Source organism: Gambusia affinis, linkage group LG22, assembly GCF_019740435.1.
Source record: "Gambusia affinis linkage group LG22, SWU_Gaff_1.0, whole genome shotgun sequence".
Classification (NCBI taxonomy): Eukaryota; Metazoa; Chordata; class Actinopteri; order Cyprinodontiformes; family Poeciliidae; genus Gambusia; species Gambusia affinis.
In genome coordinates this window covers 4,243,275-4,264,837 of record NC_057889.1, presented here as the reverse complement: position 1 = coordinate 4,264,837, position 21,563 = coordinate 4,243,275, and the positions used below count along the sequence as shown (strand labels likewise).

General features: G+C 36.3%; 1 protein-coding gene across 13 annotated transcripts in view; it reads right to left on the bottom strand.

The window, feature by feature from the left end:
- scara5 (scavenger receptor class A, member 5 (putative)) overlaps window positions 1-18,440 on the bottom strand; it is a 72,050-nt gene extending 53,610 nt beyond the window's left edge. The window contains exons 1-4 of one of the 13 annotated variants that reach the window (XM_044106207.1): window positions 18,360-18,440; window positions 18,095-18,186; window positions 7,472-7,594; window positions 2,561-2,689 (exon numbers count right to left, since the gene is read on the bottom strand). In XM_044106207.1, coding sequence (XP_043962142.1) covers window positions 2,561-2,689; window positions 7,472-7,583 — 241 coding nt within the window. In that variant the 5' untranslated portion in view covers window positions 7,584-7,594; window positions 18,095-18,186; window positions 18,360-18,440. Of the gene's footprint in view, window positions 1-2,560; window positions 2,690-7,471; window positions 7,595-8,125; window positions 8,252-9,666; window positions 9,771-13,620; window positions 13,742-15,094; window positions 15,110-18,094; window positions 18,336-18,355 lie in introns of those variants that run through there. The other 12 variants (XM_044106208.1, XM_044106203.1, XM_044106205.1 and 9 more) reach the window with 12 other exon arrangements.
- Between the last annotated feature and the right edge of the window lie 3,123 nt (window positions 18,441-21,563).

Here is a 21,563-nt window from a genome sequence, read left to right as displayed (position 1 = left end):
TTTTTTAAGAGCTTTTTGGAAAACTTTCAAAACTAAAATGTTTCCATGTTTGGATCAAAGACTTGGCCTTCTTTAACTTCTGAGTTTCTCCCTTGATTGAAAAGGTCAAGAGTAACTAGACTGCACCGACCAGATGTTTCTATTTCCTCAAAGATGCTCAACTTGATTCACGTCCCAATTTGAAATTCAACGATTTTTCTCAGGATGAAGGTCTAGATTGCACATTTTCTTTAGCTTTAGAAGTATTTTTGTGTAAATTTATGTTTTGCAAGTTTAAGAACTGTTAAGTAGCTCATTTCACATCCTTATTGGTGTAAGCTAACTACCTAGCAAATCAGAAATGAAAGATTTCTAGGGCTGAAGTTAATGATTATTCTAGTAATCAATTAATCAGCTTAAAATAGTCAAATTCTGCAGATTTTTCCATTAACCAATGGAATTTTATTACCCAATATTATAAATACATTAAAATTGCATAAAATGCCACAACATACATATTCCTTTAGTTTATAGTTGATCAATTGTAGCAACGGATGCATCTGCAACTAAAAGTTTATAGAGAACGTTTTTTTTAATCAACTTAGATGCAATAAATATACATTTTTGTACAGTTTAGGCTTAATTACTGCTCTGTGTGTGTTGGTTGTTTAGCAAATGAACTTTTCTCAGTCTATGTACTCCACTTAATTAATCAATTACTAAACTAGACGCCGATTATTTCAATAATCGATTAATCACAATTAATCAAATTAATGGTGGTTTACAACAGTTCAAAAACCCGTAAAATTTGGTATTGAAGTCAGAAAATATTCAACACCAGTTGCACTTTCAGCCTTTCATTTGTTTGCTACAGCTGAAACAGTAAACCTCTTGCAGACTAAAAAATAAAACAGGTTTCAGAGAACATGATTTCAAAGGTGTGAAAGCACCCAGTTCATACCAGCGGCTGATGTTACGCACGAAGCCCGTAGAGAGCAATACGAAGACATCATGTTCCTTCAACATGCACACGCCGTCCCAACCAAATATTTTAAATCTTTTTTATTTCTCTTGGAGGGAGTCGTGATAAACTAAACGCAGTCGTCGGCATCAGTTTGCTTCAAGGATTCATCTTTTCCAACAAGTTAATCCAACAGCAGAGATATACTGACTGAGGTATCGGTCCAGCATTTTGTAAAGAATGCAGCCTTGTCAGGGATTCATGTGAAGCAGCACGTTTAAAAAATTACCCATTTGGGATCCAACTGAGTCAGATTTTAAACCAAAAAACTGAGCTGCTTAGGCTTGGCAGCAGGTCCCAGCACTGTAAATATGCATGAACATGAACGCGGCGTCCAGACAGGAAACTTCACAAGAGATCCAGGGGTGTGATACAGCACCTAGCAAAAGTGATCAAGCCTCCCAGACTTGTTCACAGTGTTAATTTTCAAACTCATAAAACATGATTTTATGGGTTTGAATTAAGCCCACCAGAACCAGGTTTTTGGGATCGTTTCTCCAATTGAATTTTCCATATTTTTTTTCAAGACAGAAGACTGGATGGTAAGCAAATGTGAACCACAAGGTGTAAAGGGAACCTGTTAGGTAAAATTCACATTTTGCCTGTTTTTATACTTCTATTTGAGGGTCTACTGACTGCTTAAAAAAAGCACCTGGCTGTTATTTGGCAATAAATGACTGTTTTTGGTGTCTGGAAAATGAGTTGTTTCAAAAAACCTTCAGAATGTGACGTTACCTAGCAACCCCAGCCAGCCCAGCCTGTCACCTAGCAACCCAATCGACAGCTGACATTTGGTCAGCTGGTTTTACCGCTGCACTCAGCCTTTTTTTTTTTTTGGCAATGTTTTTGGTGTCTGGAAAATGAGTCGTTTCAAAAACCTCCCCATTGTTGAGTCACAATAGACACTGTGCTGTTACCTAGCAACCCAAGCGGAGCTCCAGCACATTCGGTCAGCTGGTCTTACCGTACTACTGTACAATGGCTGCTGGAAAAGACAAGTGTTTTGTTGTTGACTTAACATCCAGAAACCACTTACTGCATGTTTGTTGGTTGTGCAGGAGGCTCTACTTCTGCTTTTCAAAGATGTACGGTTGTATAATTGTGCATCTATTTGCAGCCATTTTAAGGTGTGAGTGTAAACGTTGAACTGGGGGCGTGGCCAGCAGCAGATTATTTGAAGTTAAAGAAACAGGAGTACAAACTAGGAATAACTTACAAAAGAGTCTGTTAATCTAAAAATGATTTTGTGCAAATAAGATGGACATGTTTAGTATAGACCAAAGACCAATACTAAGCTGTTCAAGGCAGCACAGTAGGTCACCTTTAAGTCTTCCCATGATTGTATTTAGGATTAAACTTTGACAGGGCCATTCTAACATATGAATATGTTCTGATCTAAACGATTCTACTGTAGCTCTGGCTGAATATTTTAAGAAAAACTCCTGATAGAAGGTGAAGCTCCAACTCCGTCTCCATCTTTTTCAGCCTTAACAAGATTTTTCTTCACCCATCTTACAGTCAACTCTAGCCATCTTCCCCACATCATAATGCTCACCCTACCTGCCAAGCAGAGTCCAAAGATGGTCAGCAGAACCAGGACGTACAAGGACACAATCGCATATTTGATGGCCGACAGGGAGTTCAGGAGACTGCAGTGCTGGTCCTGCTTCCTGCGGCGCTTTGCGCACACTAAAACAAAAACAAACGTTGAAAAATATTTTGCACTTTCAGATTAAAACGACATAGAAATCTACTGCTGGCTTGCTGCTGAAAAATGACCAGTTTTAGAAATTTATTGCAACATTGTTGACTATATGCAGAGGTGGGCATCAAATGCAAAAATTGTACTCAAGTAAAGTTAGCAATACTTCAACATACTTTTACTTTTAGCAAAAGTAAAAAGTAGCCATCTAAACAAATTACTCCAGTAAAAATATTTGGTAAAAAGTCAAGTACTGAGTAACTGATCAAATCATCATTTAATATTTAAAAATTTAATAATGAGATGAACCAAAATATAAAGTAAAGTGAACATTTTGGTTATTCATATAAGTAACAAAAATAACAAAATCAGGCAAAAAAGCTTTTAAAATTAGTTTCTTTCAATAAAAACAGGAAACTTAAACAAAAACTGCAGGTGTTTGAGTCTGGTGCATTTTTGGTTAAAACACGTTTGCTTAACATTCAATAGGTACGAAATCCACAAATGCCACTCAAGTTAGAGTAGCAATACTTCATAATAAAGTTACTCAAGTAAAAGTAAAAAGTACAAAAGTTACTCTAGTAAATGTAACTAGTTACTCCCCAGCTCTGACTCTAAGTGGCTACATCACAGGAAACGAAGCAACACCAGGCGATCCACTCAACCACAATCTTCATCTTCTGGCAAAATCTCTGCATTTCTTCACAATTATCCCGACAACCAGCATCAAATTCTGCTGCATGAACTGCACACACTCACTGAGGAGCCATTATTAAAACACGTCGGCTCTTAACCGTCCTCTCTGGGTCAGACGCAGGCTCGATAAAAGTGACACGGTGATTTCCATGAATGATGGAAGCGGTTTCTGTGCCTGTGTGTTGGACGGCTGGGCGGGACGCGGCGTTGATGGAAACGCTCGCCTCGGGTCAACAAGATGAATCAGTTCTCAAACCTTCTTATGGAATCACATTCTTCATCTGTAACTAGACTTTTCCTCTCTAAAGTGAAATCATTCACAGAACTGCACATGTTTATCTGACTGAAGAAATTCTTTATTGGAGCTTAAAGTTGGAATAATTGGATCTCAAAGAGTTTCTCAGTTTGTACCAGATTTGCCTTATAAATAAATTTGTCTTGCTTTAATTGAAGAAAGATTAAAAGCAGCTTGAATGCATGAGCTGCATTTCCATTACTAATGTAAACAAAACATTGTCGATATTCTACTAATGTTGAAAACCACAATTTTGCATTTGCAATGTTTTCATAAAGTAAAAAACACAATTAAAAACTAGACCAAGGGCGTGCTGTGGTGGCGTAGGGGATAGCGCAAACCACATCTGGAGGCCTTCAGTCCTCGACGTGGCGGTCGCGGGTTCGATTCCCGGACCCGGCCGACGTTTGCCGCAAGTCTTCCCCCTTTTCTGTCAGCCTATTGTCATATAAGGGACACTAGAGCCCACAAAAGACCCCCTGGAGGGAGAAAAATAAAAAAACTAGACCAAAAATACTGGGTATGATTTTGTGCTTTTGCAGTGTAATGTGTTGTGAAAAGATCTCAGGACATCAAGTGGCATTGTAATAAAGATGGCCTCCATTGGGTTTTCATACGGTCATAGATTCTGTCTCCCTGCGAACACTCAGGATATCGGACTGTGTCTGAACTTTTAAACAAAAACAGGGCCGTGGCAATCCATCAATGCCTGCAGGTGGACTGGTGTTGATGCACACACACATTAACTTTCCCCTCTGGCTCTTCATCCCCTCCATGATGAAGAGCACGCACAGCCAAGGCGTAAGACAAACACAGCTGGCTGAGACGTGTGTTAGTCACATGGCTGGAATGTACAGCACAGAAACAAACAACACGCTGGTCGGCTTCTTACAGAAACGGATTAGGACCACTGGGAAAAATTTAAAAGACATTTTAATCTCAGAATTCTGATTTATAAATCAGAATCAAAATTGTAGATTAAAACTGAGATTTTGAGATTAAAGCTGAAATTTTGAGATTAAAGTCAGAATTCTGAGAGAAAGTCTAAATTCTTAGATTAAAGCCCAAATTTTGAGAAAATGTCAAAATTCTGAGGTTACAGTTAAAACGTTGAGGTTAAGTCAAAATTCTGCAAAACAAAAGAAAAGGTCACAATTCTTTTTTAATTGACCTTTACTGCCTTCCGTAGATTTTTCATTTTTAACTGGCCAGCATTAAAAACAAAAACTGTAGGAAGAAAAGCCTCGTAACCATGCAGGTAGAGCAGAAAATAAAAGCCGCAGGAGAAACTCGTGTGCAGTTAAAGTTTTAAGAGTTTAGGGCAACTCAGACGTCTGATTTATGTCAGCACCGTATTGTTATGTAACAAACTAAGAGCAGGGAGGCAGGGTTGTGATCTTTGCATTAACACTTAAAATTAATCGGCCTGTTTCTCATCCAGAAAATTACCTCATTTATGCTGCTTTTTTCTTCGACCCATAAATTGAAAATCTTTTAATAAGCATTTTTATTTAGCACTGGCACAGCTGGATTTGTATTTGCTAATGGATTTCTTCTATTTCTTTCATTTTTCTGTCACGCCTAAATGTCACTAATCATTAAATTACTTTTGATATCAGATTACAGTTATATTATTCCTAATAATGATGTAATTTATTACGGAAAATAAATATATACACACCAATGTGGCACTATGCAACATAATTACCACCTAAATCAACAACTGAAAGGCTGCAAAACCTGTCAGGAATGATTCATTTACAGTTCAGTGGAAGATTTCTGCATTTTATTCTGCAATTTATTTATTTTTTTTAAGCATCTTACTGGGACTTGAGTCCAGAACTGGACTAAGCCACTCCAAAAACTAGAAATTAGAACTAAGAAATCAATTAACTCTTTCAGCAAGTAACTCAATAGATACTAGATTTCTTAAAAATTTGACTTGGTTTTTATTTCTAATTTTAAATGATTACTGTAAATCACTCTACTTTTGAAATCTGTCATAAATCATAGGTCATGTACATTGTTATACATGTTAACTGTATTTTTTAATTTCTTTTGAATTTGTTGTGTTCACTGCAAAAACGCAGAATCTTACCAAGTAATTATAGTCTAGTTTCTACTGCAAATATCTTAGTGCACTTAAAATAAGACAAACTAACTTGTAAGTTAATTTTCAGGAAGATATAGAAGCTTGTTTTAAGTCAATAAACTCTAAATGCTGATGAAAAAGTTCTAGTTCCGCTGGCGCCGTTACCTAGCAACGACAGCCAAGTCTAAGCCTGTCACCTAGCAACCCAGTGCTAGTTACATTGGGAGATTTTTCACTGAAAACATGGGAAAAATATTATGTTATAAGTGAGATTATCTGGAAATTTTCTCCTCAGTATTAAAAAATGATTGACTTCAATCCTGAAAAGTTACTTGTAAGTTAATTTTGTCTCATTATAAGTGAACGAAGATATTTGCACTAGAAACTTAGTAAGATTTTATGTTTTGTTGTTTCACACTCACCTTCCATAAAGTTCACATTTAGTCTGTCAGTCCACACAACATTTTTATAAAACTCTTAAGGTTGATTAAATGTTTTATTAGCAAAAGAAAGACGCGCCTTCGTGGTTTTGGCATTGGGATAATTTTCACCATCTGTTTCTTATTATTATATCATGAACACCAATTTTAGCTGAAACACACTGAACCCGCCTGGTTTGGAAAGGTCTAAGAAACAGAATTTAAAAGTTAGTTAGATGCTAAGAGTGTAAAGAAAAGGCAAAAAAAGTGGCAAATAGATTTTCACCTCACTGTAAAAAAGTAACTAAGTCTGACATTTAGCTCACTGAAAGGTGACATAAGTTTAACTACCTGTATAACCCAGATAGAGAATATTTAGTGACACGTTTTTTTATTTGCAATCAGGGTAAAATTATTACTGACATAATTTTCTTACAATGGAAAATGTTTAGTACAACACAAATCTTTTTATAATTAAACATTTAGAATGTTTAGCCAGAAACTTTTATTAAAAAGTCCCCTTTGCTGCACACAAATCAGCTTTTTCTGCTTTATTAAACTTGGCTAAACATAGCAAATGTTTTGAAAAAAGTGACCCAGTTGTCATACTGAAAATAATTTGTTCTACAGAGCTAAAAAAAGGTGAAAACTAGATGGATTTAATACAGAAAACATAAAAAATCCTTCTTTTGGGTCTGTAATGAATGAGATAAAAAGATAAGACAACTTTATTTACTTGATTTTTAGCCCACAAATACTTTTGACTCAAAGTTTAGTCACCCATTACTTCGTGTAAAGAAAATATGTTTCTTTGTGACTTTAGCTTTCAGTTTGTTATCTGAATATACTGAATTGAATGCCAACAAGTTCTCCAGTTGATGTTAACTCAAACTTTCCCAGCAAACCGGCCAAGCTGCAGGGTGAAACCTGAGAATATTAAATCTGTGAGTTCGTTCAGCTGCACTTCGCCTCACAAATGCAGATGTCACTTCTGGACATTTAGATGACCAGAGCCAGAGGAGGACCAAATGCCAAGAACATGATCACATCACCGTCTTTTTTCCAGCAGTTTTACAGTTGGACTTCATCTCAGTTAGATGAAGATGGTGGGATTTTTTTTTTTTTTCCTCAAATCACAAAGTTAAAAACTCTCTTAATGAAACTCAAAGAAAATACCTTATTGTTAAAAGCAGAGATAAATTAATCTCAACCCATTTCCAATTACTAAGTAATTTCTATAATTTTGATAAAATATAAAGTTTCTTACCTTCATCACAAAGGTTGAGTTTGGACAAGTTGTGTCCATCGTAGACTTCCTCATACATGGAGCTGCTCTCTCTTTCCTCATTTGTGCTCAGATACATGGCTTTGTTTTCCATCCCTTCCTAAACTAAAGAAACAATAATATGAGTTCCTATAACCTACACTGTAAAAACACAGAATCCTGCCATTAAATTCTGGTCTGGTTGCTGGTGCATATATCTTAGTGCACTTAAAATAAAATAAAAAATGACTTATAAGTAACTTTTCAGCTTGTTTTAAGTCAATAATTTCTTAAAATGTATTATTTCATTTATAACAAGGAAAAACGTAGTAAATAAGTAAAATTATCTGCCAATGGAACTAGAACTTTTTAATCAATATTAAGAAACGATTCAATTAAAAGAAGCTCCTATCTTGTAAGTCAATTTTCTCTTACGTGCACTAGCAACTAGATCCAAATTTAATGGCAAGATTTTGAGGTTTTGCAGTGTGGAAATAGTAAAAACAAACAAAAAAAAATTATTAATTCCCACTTATTCTGAAAACAAACTTTTATGTGTGCTTATTAGTTTAGAGCACAGGTGTCAAACTCCAGTCCTCAAGGGCTGCTGTCCTGCAGTTTTTGTACCAAAACACTGGAATTAAAAGGATAAATTACCTCCTCCTTGTGTAGGTCAGTTCTCCAGAGCCTTAATGACCCAATTATTCAATTCAGGTGTGGTCAAGCAGAGGCACATCTAGAAGTTGCAGGACACCGGCCCTTGAGGACTGGAGGCTGACACCCCTGGTTTAAAGGGGAAGAATTACAAATTAATCCAGGTGAAAGTGAAAAAAAATTGTATTGTAAAAAATAATAATACAAATTTAAACCAAGGTGTGATTAAACCAACTTTGCTTAAAACGTTGACCACAAATCTGGAACAAACTTACAGAAAACTAAACAGTTGAAACACTGATTTCCTGTAAATCCAGACTAAAAACCCACCTCAGAGTCACTTTTGAACCATATTAATGAAACATTGACCAACATTTTGATGTGTTATTTTGTTTAATCAAGAAGTTGTTTCTCCAGACATTTATTGGTGTCTTAAGTTTTATTACGCTGCTCTTGGCAGTTGGCGGTCACCATAGCAACCGGTAACTGACAGCTCCGCCCCCTTTTTCTGTTGCCGTTCTGTAACGGTGGTCTGTATTAGGATCAGCTCTGTGTTCTCTTTACATTATATGTTAACATATATTCTAGACAGATGTAATTATACAGTGTTTCATGAGTAATTTTGGTACGTTTCTAACGTTTTTAACTAGCCATATTTAATTTTACAAATGCTAACTGCTGCTAACTGCTCATTGGGAGATATTGCTTTGTAGTTTGTTTAAGGTTGTTTATTATATTTTATTTAATTTGTTTAGGGGCAGAAACTGCTGGACTGGTTTTACCCACCAATTTCATTACATAAATTCAGTGAACCTGAATGTGTTTGTTATGAAGTCAAACTACTGGACCTGTGTGTTTTATGATGTATTTTTGTGGGTTTTTTATGTAAAGCACTTTGAAATGCATTGCTGCTGAAATTTGCAACACAAACAAACTTAATTGATTGATTTAAAACAATTACATTCTGTTAATCTTGAAGCCTCATTCCCTGTATTTTCATTAAACTGAAATCTATTATAACAACAAGCTATTTTAAATGCTGAATGTTATTTAGCATTAATTTTAGCAGGCAGTGTTCTCTAAAATGAGGATTTAAAGTTAAAATTCAGTTAAATAAAACATTAAAACCAAATCAAAATATTTTCATGCAAAGTTAAAGTTAAATATATAAATACTTTACAGGTGTATTTTGCTTTTTAAGAGTATGTTTAATCATGTATGTTTTTCTTCTTTATTACCCTCTGCAGAGGCTAATGCCACAGGCCATCTGTGAAAGCTCTCATCATCACTACTCAGTTCAAACTACAACAAACTTTCAGACTCACACCAAAGAGTCCAACATAAGCAAACAGAAGGAAATCCTGGTGCAGTAAAGACTGTATCTGTCTCTAACCCAGAGTTGAGCAATTTGTCCTTCTGCCAGTTTGGTTGGACGCTAGCAGCAGTTTAGCTCCAATCCATCTGCTTGGCTCTTCAGAAGATATAAAACCTGAATGAAATCACATGTTTGAACGAGCAGAGAAGTCGGTCAAAGAGTGATTTACCTTTCATACCAACCAGGAGGGAGGAATGTGAAGCATGGTGGCTACCGCTAACAGTATTACGTCACATCAGAGGCGGTGTGGGCGGCCATTTGTAAAGTTACGCAGTCAGAAAGGATCAGCAATGATTTGGGCAATTTAGCTAAAAAAAAATTAAAAGACAAAAATTGTGGTTCATTTCTCAATGTCATATTTATACATGTCACAGATTCAAACTAAATATTTAATTACAAATATTTTGTAATTAAATATTTAGTTGGAACTTAAATACTTGTTAGCAAGCTGAATATTTACTTTAGAAACTAAAACGAAATATGTAGTTATCAAGTTAAATATTTAGCTAATAAACTAAACATTTAGGTCAGAGGTAATTATTTAATTTGAAGATAAATACTTAGCAAGTTAAATATTTAGTTTAAAAAATAAATATTTATATGGTTATATAAGCTAAATACAAGCTAAACATTTAGTTTGAAGTTAAATGTTTATCTTCAACTCTATCAAATCAAATTTGATTTGTATAGCACATTTCTGCATCAAGGCATTTCAAAGTGCTTTACATCAAATTTGCGCAATTCTGCAGTCAATGCAAATGCAGCTAATGTCTTCCTGTGCTCTAAATTTTATGTGTCCTGATTTTATCAGAAGCTGAATTTATTAGCAGTAAGCCATAATCATTAAAGCAACAGAAATAAATTAATGGAGTTACGAAAATAAGACATTTTTTCATATCATTTACTGAAATGACTTCAAAATGACATGACAATATGCTATGTTTTGATAAAAAAAAATCAATAAACTTTATATTACACGCCTATTTCACTGTTTATCATTCCCTGCAATGAGCAACGACTTGACTCTGTTATCTAAAGTTTTTAGTTTATTTGTCCAGATTTTAACTGATATTTTAACAAAATTCTCATACTGTTTAGTGTCGGTAAATCATGTTCGGACCGCAGACTTTCCCACGCCGCGCTCAGTCTAAATCAAACAGAAGTGAAGTGGAAGAACATAAAACAAACAGAAAGGACAGAGGACAGAAAGGCAGTGACAGAGATGAAATGAGAGTCAGGAGTTGTGGCTGTGAACTCACTCTGTGTTTGAGAAAGTGGTTAAAAAGTGCTTAGTCAGGACTTTTTCATTAAAGCCGGATATAAGGCTCAGGTTGACATTTAGGCAGGAATCATCTACGGTGCTAGGAGATCACACAAAACACGCAAAAAACCCAAACTTCAGAAAGTCTTTGCGTGTGTTTGTGTGGAGCGATTATCTTCTTTCTACTCCAAGTTCTGTGGGACACGACTCTAATCGTTTATTTGCTCTCTCAGTGTCGGGGAATGATGGTGGGAAAGCGAAGTGATGTGTCTTATTCTGAACCGATACCTGGAATTAGAGCTAAAAAATAAAATCTCAGATTTTTTCAAAACAAATCCGACTTTAATACATTTTTTATTTGCTAAAAAAGAAATTACAAATGATAGAAAATGTTTTCAAAAAGTGTTTTTTGAGTCATCTCTTAAAACACGTTTTGCTTTAATACAAGGTTTTAAACAGTTAAGCTAGATTAGTAGCAACAACTAACCAGAATAACCAGTTGCATTTACTCAGTAACATTTACTTGAGTATCATTTTGGGAAAAAAAATACCTTTATTTATTATTTTTACTATGCAGTATTTTACTTTTACTTGAGTGATTTTATAAGTATTTTTTAAGTATTGCTACTCTTGCTACTGTAAATTGTAAAATTTCTGAAATCTCCACCCACTTTAATAAACAATCAACAAGCTTGTTTTAACCTAAACTTACCAGACACACACCTGCAGTTTTTGTTAAAGTTTCAAAAGTTTTACATTGAAAGGTTCAAATTGGTTCTTAAAATACCACCATTTCCACTTAAGTTTGTATTTGTCTGATTGTGTAATTTTAAAATATTGAACGACTGACGGTTCGACCAGTACTTTTTACCAAACCCTTTTCCTCTTACTTGAGTAATTTCGTGGATAGTATCATTACTTTTACTTGAGTAAAAATATGTTAAGTAAACTAGTGCTACTCTTACTTGAGTATAATTGGGGCCTGCCCATAGCAATGCATAAGAAGAGCAGTGACTGACTAATATTATTGCACCACCATCGCCGGTGCAATAATATCATTCTGCATTATATTCTTCTCTCAGGTTAGCATTAGCCTTTTAGCTTAAATAAGCTATTACCTATTTTTCTGTCTTATTAGCCATGTTTAGTATCCTGAATGGAGTAAGTCAATAACAGACAGCATTCTAATGATAACCCATATGCTACTGAAAGTATTTAGGCTTACATTAGCATTTTGGCTAATTTCAGGTTATACACTCATTTTAACATACTCAATGGTGCACGTCCAGCTTGTTTAACATACTTGTGGCTTTCCACAAGCTAATGACTACTATTTAGCTAAGCTTAGCATTGATGCTAATTTTTAGCATCAGAACGCTGGGTCCAAACCGACGGGCACACTTTGGCAGGCCCCGGTTAAATTTCTTCAGGAATTTTCTAGTGTTGAACTTTTGTAAGTTTAGAAGCAATTTCCACATCCGCCACTGCGCTTAAGACAGACGTTAGACTCTTCTTACTACAGTAACCTAGTTTTCAGCTCCGATGAGTGCCGATAAGTTGTCTTTTTAGCTGCTTAACCTCACGTCCAGCTTAGCTAGGTTGGTAGCGTCAACTGAAGATCCCTTCTTGTGTTGGCTAACGATCAACCGTCCCCGGTTCTGCTGGTACTGCTCAGCAACCAGAACCATATAACTTACCTTACTGTCTTTCCTTTTCAAATAGCGACACTTTGCTTTTCCGTAATTAATGGCTCTTTAAGTTTTGTTGTGCTGCTTTTGACCAAAAAAGGTCTGAGTTAACTCCCGATCTCCGGGGAAAGTTAACCGACGCTCGCCACAGTCGTTCTTGTCTTCCCAAACTGCAGGAGTTTTCTAGATGTTCTGCTGAGGTAGTGATATCAATTTGTGACATCACACAAATTAATGTCACAAAGAGTGATGCACACTTTGCATTACAAAGCTGCACTCTTGAGTTCTATGGTCTTTTGTTTGCTCTACCTCTTCTGCAATAGAAGAGGTAGAGCAAACAAAAGGAGTATTTTCTTTCAAGGCCAAAAGCATCAAAAATGAGTCAGAGCAGAGCTTCATCTTCAGAATCTTCTGATTCTGGATCTGAAAATATACAAGAGACCATAGCCAGAGAGACGCAGAAGCTCCAAGGCATCTTAAAAGAAGTTTGCATGTTGTCCAGTGAGAGACAGTCATTGCTGAAAGCTAATGAGGAGCTGAAGATTCAGATTTTGAACATGGAAAAGACTGCCCTTGAAAAAGACAAGATGCTTCAGCAGAAAGACAGGAAATTACAAAATCTGTTGAATGTAGTCAGAACTTTAAAGGAGGAAAACGCCACACTGGACAAGAACAACGACTTCTTAGAACAGGAAAACTTCGATCAGGAGCAGACAATCACCTGCTTGGAGCGGAGAAACAGGACTGAAGGTGGAAAATGAGGTCCTTATTAGGAGAATTAACAACTTGCACCAGGACAATGCCGTTTTGGAGGAGGAAAACAATGATCTAGAGCAGCAGAATGAGGCCCTGACTGAGACAAAATACGCCTTAAAGCGGGAAAACATCACGCTCAAGCTGACAAGTACCTTTCTGGAGCTGAAAAGGAACCTCCTGGTGCAAGAAAAGACCACCTGGGAAAAGGATAAAAATACCCTGCAGAAGATAAACACTGCCCTGGTGCAAAAAAACATCAGCCTGAGGCAGGAAAACACCATTTTAAACCAGGTAAAAACCGCCTTGGAGGAGGAAAGCAAGGTCTTCGAGGAGAAAAGTTTACATCCTGGATAAAGAAAAGACTGCCCTGGAGCAGAAAAAAAACAACCCTGGAGAAGGAAAAGACCGCGCTGGACAACCTGCTGGTCTCTGGGCTGAGTTCGAGGGCTTCGTAGGAAGTCCTCTCGGTCTCCCTGTCTGCCTGCAGGGCTTCGTATCGAGTCCTGTTGGTCCCTGAGCTGACCTCCAGAGCTTTGTATCTGAATGGATGGATGGATGGATGGAAATATACAATATCTGTAAACACTTGCTAATAGCTTTAAAATGATAGCACCACAAACGAAAGCTACACAAATGTTTGACAGCAAGTTTATTTAAATTGAATAAGATGGGAGGGCAATGTAGGAGCTACTTCTCTATTTTCACTTAAATCTTAGAATTTAGATTATTTAGTTAATTTCTATTTGTTTATATTCCATTTGATTTATAATTGGGTCCTGTCCATAGCAATGCAAAAGGAGAGCAGTGACTGACTGGTGACTTGACTCAGTCATAGCAGGCACCTATTGTTCTACACCCAATAGAACGTCTCTTTATTTTTTATATATTTATTTATTTTTCTTCCGTCAACCGGAATGCGGCTCGTATCGCTGCGAACCCACCCACAAAAGTGGTATCAAAACGTGCGGCTCGATGCCGGGAGGGGAGCTATTATTTTTATTGGGAATCGATGGCGACGTAAAAAGCGAAAAACAAGCAAAATTTCCAACTGTCGAAACGCAGAGCATAACTGACACCAACTGCCGCTTTTTCAGAGAAAGAATTTTAGCAGATTTCTGACCCCAAAACAATTTTGAAAACGCCGTCACGCCCACAAATAGCGCCCAAACTCGGTCACGACATTGATACGCGTGCCTGCTCCAGTAAAATGGCAGAACAATCTGGAATGGACCTTACCAGAGGCGCCGCTTTTCATTGGCTGATGCTCATTCTACGTGGTCACGTGGGTGGCCGTCTCACAAACACGCTTCTCGTTAGCTAAATACAGCATAATATCAGTTCTGATACAACTTCTACACCTTGAAGCCTGTTTGCTACACAGTCTTACATTAGCTAAACAGATCAATATGCAACGTGTATCTGACACACACTAAAGACTTTATTTTAGCAGAAAAGGCTTTGGACTAAACTATTCCTCGTGTTAGCCTCTCTAGCACAAAGTACAGCTGGTCAATCAACCATCGCTGTGTTCAGGGAAGCGCTGATTAATAATCCAGAAATAAATATCAAGAAACTTGATGTCGTAATGGACTGAATGTTATGTTTTTAACGTAATCTTTGCTCGTCTTGCGGGGCGCAGGCGGTTGATACGGTAACAAGTGTGCTTAAACTACAAAGAGAGAGAGAGTAAAAAGGTACGAATGGTTTTGAGTTGATCACCTGTTCGGGTTATTTTACCTTTGTTTACATTTGCTGTGGCTCATTACAGCCGCTGTAGTTTCTAAACGTTGGACTAATTACCCTGTTTGTTTGTGATTATATGTCATTCATAACAAACATCAAAAAGAACAAATAGATTTCATAAAATTTTAACAAACAAATGGCTTCTTTACCGTAACAGAGCTCTTTGGTTCCTCTTATCAGTCTGTAGCTTCTCATATTGAGGTCATCAAACCCAATTTCAGATCTACCATAACTGACCGACTGACACCTGCTAACCTCAGGTTTGCAACCAGCTTGTGACTGAGAAACCAGTAACCTCCTCCCAGATGATGACATGAACTTGTTATTTCCTCTGTCCATTGTAGTAGCTGATATATTGTGAAACTCCGGTAGAAATGATGCACTAATGAGTCATGTTTACATAGAAACAACGCGCTACGAGGCTTTGCTTGTGAGACTTGCGGTCACGTGGGTCGGTTGTGGGCGGAGCTTGGTAATGTCCATGAGCTGGCCTTTAGAACTACTTATGTTTTGGGTATTTTATAACTGATTTTAACCAACCATTGTTACACACAGGATTAGTGTGTCAATTTTAAATGAAGTTTAATGGAAATTTCACAATAAAAGCCCCAATATTTCTGTCAAGTTAGTGCACCGCCATAGGCGGTGCAATGATATTAGCCTGTATTATCTTTTTCTCTCAGGTTATGGCTAATGCACTGGCTTCCTGTGCAAGCCAGTGCATTAGCATTAGCCTTTGACCTAATAATAATAAATAGGACTACAAAAACGCCATATCTGTTGTTCTAACTAACACTCAGTTACAACAGAGAGCTGAGCTTCCATTTAGAACTGCTGGCTGTTTTGTCCAGCAAATAATGGATTTAACCCAAACACTGTTAGACATTGGATTAGTGTGGGCATTTAATATGAAGCTTATGGTTGTTTTTTTTCAAAATAAAAGCCTTTATATTCTCCTCAAGTTAATGCACCGCCGTGCAATAATATTAGAATGCATTATATTCTTCTCTTAGGTTCATTAAGATTAGACGCTTATTAGCCATGTTTAGTATACTGAATGGTGCACTGTATTGTCCCTCATTTTTAGATCTCTGATATTATTTATGCAGTGTTCATACTGAAGTGACCCAATTCCAATTTTTTGTCAAATCTGACTTTTTTGGTCGTTCACATTTCCAAAAATGTGCAACTTGTATGTGATCTTTAGTGTGAACTGCAAACGGCCTGAAAGTATCCCGTACATGCAGTGGAGGGTGCAGTGACGTCACACACAGATGGCGAGCTTAATGTTTTGCCAACCGCTACAAAAAAAAGGAGAGCTGAGTGTTTGCGGAAGTAAACATGGATGCTAACGATGGAGCATAGCTAATGATTTTAAAGTTGTTGTCCGAAAAGAGCCAGCACATTAACATCTTAATGTTCATAGTCGGTCATGGTTGTTGCTTTTCTCCACTCTTGCGAGTATCAGGACGCAGAATAGTGTGTTTATCGGGTATCAGATTCAGGTCACATTTGAAAAGATCAAATATCGGATATCCAACCCCATGTGGGTCGCATTCAAAAAAATCTGATCTGTGTTATCTAGACAGCCATAAAAAGATCAGAAACAGGTCACATTAAGGCAAAAAAGAATACAGTGTGAACGCAGTTTCGGTTGGATTAGTGAGCAAAATTTCAATGTGTCAAACAACCAAACCATTTTAAAAATCTGTTCCCCTCCTCTCCTGTGGGAGCGCTGCACTAAGAACTGCTGAAGGAAACAACAGAAAAACCTCTCAAGAAGACACTGAGCACAACTTCCTTCTTCATGAAATGTAAATAATGGAGTGGTGTTAGATTTTAACGCTGCAGGATTACGTTTTTGTCTTTGGGCATTTCTCCTGCTAGCTCTTGAGTCATGTGTTTGCTTTGGTTGCATTTACCCAGAATGCCCTGCGCTGTAGTCCACTTCCTACTTTTGGAGCGGTCTTTGGGCTGCTTGCATTCACATTTGCATTCAAACAGCACCAGAGTTCACTTCAACTGAACCAAGAAGGACGTTTGTCATCAGACTATAGTTCACTTTTCTGGTCCAATTTCACATTCACACCTCGCCTAATGAACCAGACTTCCTAGATAAACAAACTAGAATTTGATTAAAACACATCAAAAAGACACCATTTGATTTTATGTTTGTTTTTTTTTCTTTTTTACTTGCTTTAACATCAATTACCTGCTGGCCACTCTGTGTTGAACACTGAAAGGCAATAAAATTAGTTATTGCTGTGATTAACGGATTGTTAGGCACTCTACTTTTTCTTACATAGAAAGTACACCAGCACTAGATATTCTGTTTTTTGTGTGTCTCTATCTTCTGAAATTAAATGGAGCTGTAGGACAACATTGAAATAAATGCTGGTGTGTGTCTTTGTGAAAAGTGAATAAAAGTGCTCTACAGAGCCTGGAGTTTGTTCAAAATGTTCCAGTTTGAAGGACTGAAATCGTGGAAAGGATATCGACAAATACTGGATTATCTTGCCATTTGTCTCCAACAAACATCCGATTGTCTGCAACGTGTGTGGTCTCTGCTGGATCCAAATGGATATTTCAAAGCTAAAAAACTTATTTTAAAAGTCAAATTACCTGTAAAATTGATGCATATGAGTCATAGTAAAACACAATCTCTCTATTGACATCATTGAAAACTCCCATGCCAAAGCTCAGTCACCCATGGACATTAACCTATTTTCTCCCCTCATTAAAAAGATACTTCATTCATGACCGCTGAAACACAAAGTAATCATTTTCTACGGATGAATTGCATTAAATGAATTTCCTGTTTTTTGTAGCACAAAGCTGTGATGAAAAGAATTGCAGCAAATCAGGTGTTGAGCTGTCTATTCATCTAGATTTCAATGAGAAATTAACAGATCTTGTCTTCAATTCAGGAGGTCAAACGTTCAGCTAATTTGTTGATTTTGCAAAACAGTATTTCTGAATTATTATTGACTCATTAGAACCAACAAGAATGGGAGATAAAGCATTAAAATTACATTTTGTCGAGTTTTTTCCAATACATAAAGCTATTTTCTTGATTGTTTATTGAAACAATGCACAATATATGATAATAATCATGAGATTAGATAAATAATAAAAAAGAATAGTCTCACCTTCTGCCTCGGAAGTGAAAAGGAACAAAAATCACAGCTCTGCCTTCCTCATAATTTCCTCCAAACAGTTGCGTCTTCACGCCTTTTACCTCCTGAAAGTGAAATCACCGTTACCTTTAAGTGAACCGAGAGAGAGAAAAAAAGAAACTGCAGCATGAACTCCTCCTGTCAGTGTTGCAGAGACTGTCAGCAGCCTTGCAGTGCAGCCCTAACGCGGACATGTGGAATAATAAATCCACAACATCGTCATGTGACCACTACCAACTTCCAGCTGATGATTGCTCTGCCGCTGCTTGAGCCCCAGACAGGAAGGAGATTCACGTTTTTCCAGAAGCTGGACGTGCGCGCCCTCTGCTGGACACAGAGGAGAAGTTACTATTAAAATCAGGGAGTCCAACATGTTTTTACGGCGTTTTAGGGCCATTATTGATCGAAAAAACGAGGAGTAAATTTTCGAAGACAGACAAAAAACATATTGTAATCCACAAAAATTTCGATACAAAAACTTGGAATCTTTTGAGCTTCAAAAGTTGAAAATATGTGGAAAAAATAAGCTTAGAAAAATTTAGATTCATCTAAACTAAGGACATTTTTGTAAAGTCGAATATTTCCTAGATTGAAAACTCAGAATTTAAAAAAAATTTACTATCAGAATTTTTCTAGAAACATTTTGGGAATCTTTTAGCTCTAACAATTAAAAATTTGTGAAAACAAATCTCAGGAATCTTTCCAAAAAAAAAAAAAAAAAAAAAAAAGAAAAGAAGAGAAAGGAAATTTCTAAGTTTCGAAAGCAAAAGAAATCAACTGTTGAAGGTAAGAAATTTGAAGAAACTAGGAAATGGGTTTTGTCTACAAAATTTCAGGAAAAAAAAAGTTTTTTTTAGCTAATATTTAAACCTTTAAAACTCATAAACATATTTTTTTTCTCAAAATTTTCTGAGTTTAATTTAAAGAATTCTCACTTTTTTCTAGCAAATTTTTGACCTAAAAAAATTTACAAGTTTTTTCTAGAAAGTTTCTGAGATTAATCTAAAAAATTTCAGCAAGTCATTTAGGGTTTACTCCTTTTGTATAATTATTCAGTGAAAAGTGTTGACTACCACAACAAAATCTAACATTTACGCAACATAATTATCTTCACCGGTGACGTCAAAAACATTCCTGACAACACCTGAAGGCATCACAGAGGAGTGGAAGAGTGGGCGGGGCGACAGCATACCTGAGCGGAGACTTTGGGCAGGTATTCAGGAGGTCCAACATCAAACCCACCGAACTGAAGGTAAAAACAGGAAATAACTGACACATAATCCGTGAGATATAATCTGTGAGATATAATCCGTTCCAGTGTTCAACGGTAACCAAACCTTAACCCTGATTTTCATGTGTGATGTTTAGAAACAGTGAGTTCTTGTTCTTCATAGGTGGGCGGGTTGCCTTCTTTCTGCTGATCTGACGTTCATTTTGATAAGTGATCGAATTATATTAGCACTTCGGATCATGTGTACTAGAGACCAGGCTAATTTTAATGCTCCTTCAGACTACAGTGGAACATTTTTAACTTTGTAAAAAGTGTGCTTTGAATTTAAAGTCTTTAAGTTTGCCAAATTAAACATTAAAGAATGTAGAAAGTAAACTATATATATTATTAGTTAGATATTTGTGGTTCACATTTTAGTTTATTGAAGCTGAGTTAAAATAAAACGCAACTCTTTTCTCTCTGCTCTGCTGCCTTTGCGCTAATCACATCCACGTTTTAGTTTAATCATACTTTAAACTTTTTACTTTTGAATTAATTTTATCTCGCCTCTTTTAAATGTTGTTCTTTGCCTTTTTTCACCATATTTTCATTTCTAGATATCTGCTCTGTGTTAGATGCCTTAGAAATTATTTTGTGTTCTTCTCCTGACTTATACCTTCAGACATATTTTGCAAGTTCTCTTGACATTCAGAATGAGATGAAACCGAGAAAAGCTACTTTTGCATTTAATCAGATGGCAGGTGAATATGAACACAAAGGAGCCACATTATTTTACTTATTTATTCCCATTAAAAAAAATGTTGTAATTCTCCAGGAAACCACAAGGTGGCGGGGTTACATCTCGGCAACCTTCTGCTGTGTCATGATTCATCTTATTTTGTGGGACTGTATAATCTGCTGGCTGCATCTCTGAAATATGAATGTGACAGACAGGATTTCTGCTTGAGCTCCGGGACATAAATGTTGTTTTCCAACTTATTCAGAATATTTCCCGGCAGACCTACGACCTCCTGCAAGGTTCTGGCAAATTGGCTTGCAGGAGGAAATTGATTCTGGTCCTTCGAACAGCAGCAGACCTGCTGGAAAGCAGCATAAGGAACGATTCTGACGTTTCTGCTTTGGGATGAACTCAAATAAGATTCATATTTTTAAAGCACACCGCGCCGTGAAAAGGTTTTTCCTCTCGCAGATTTCTCCTGTTTTTGTTTTTCTGGCTTAAATATTCTAGATCAAACACATTTAATGAAATACAAAGGCTATGTTCACAAAGCCAAACAAAACTTTCTGCTTTTGTTTCTTTTTTTCCATTATTTTTTTTTTTCCAATACCCAACTTTTTCACGACAGTTTAAACGGTCCAATTCAGATTTTATTCACCCCACAAAAAATAAAAATTAGATTTGTTCCACTTCCATACGTGGCGTTGTTTCAGATAATCTGCAGATAGGAAAAATGTAGTAAATTAACAGCAAAGAATTCAGAAATTTGATTTTGACCTCAAAATTTCTGAGCAACAAGGACATTTCAGAGTTTCAAAAGTTTAATATTTGTGAGAAAAAATTTCAGATTAATGAGACTTGGAAATTTCTGAGTTTGAAAAATAAAACAATTCATAGAAAAAAATCTGAAATTTTTAGATTAATCTACAAAATTTTCTACAAAAAACTTGAAAATTTCTTAGTTTCAAAATTTGAAAATGTTAAAGTTTTGTAGAGAGTCTTCTAAAATTTTCTGAATTTTTTTCCTAAGGATTTATTTTCTACTATTGGAGCTCAAAATGTCCTTGTTGTTTTTAGAAATGTTCTGAGGTTAATCTCAAAATAGTTTTTTTTCAGGGGGATTTAGGCCTTTTTTTCAGTCTATGATGGCTTTAATGTATCCTGATGGTTTTCAAAGCGTCACATTTTCCTTTGTTATTGATTTTCTTTTATGAAATAGATTATTGCTTCTTTCTTTAATCTTTTAGCCTACTTCCTGTTTTCAGTCAGAATGTTTTTAAAAGATTTATTGAGTTTAGAAATCGGTTCGGAATCAGACCTGGTTGTTTGTGAGTTGGTCTTTACCTTTCATAAATTAAACTATCAGCTACAAAGAACTTTTTGTGCTCAAGTTATGTTTGTCTGATGTTAAAATAAAATAGAAAAGTAGGAGAAATGTGTCTGTTTTCACTTTCACAGCAAAAGCTGCTGCGTTTAGTAACAGAGATCTATAG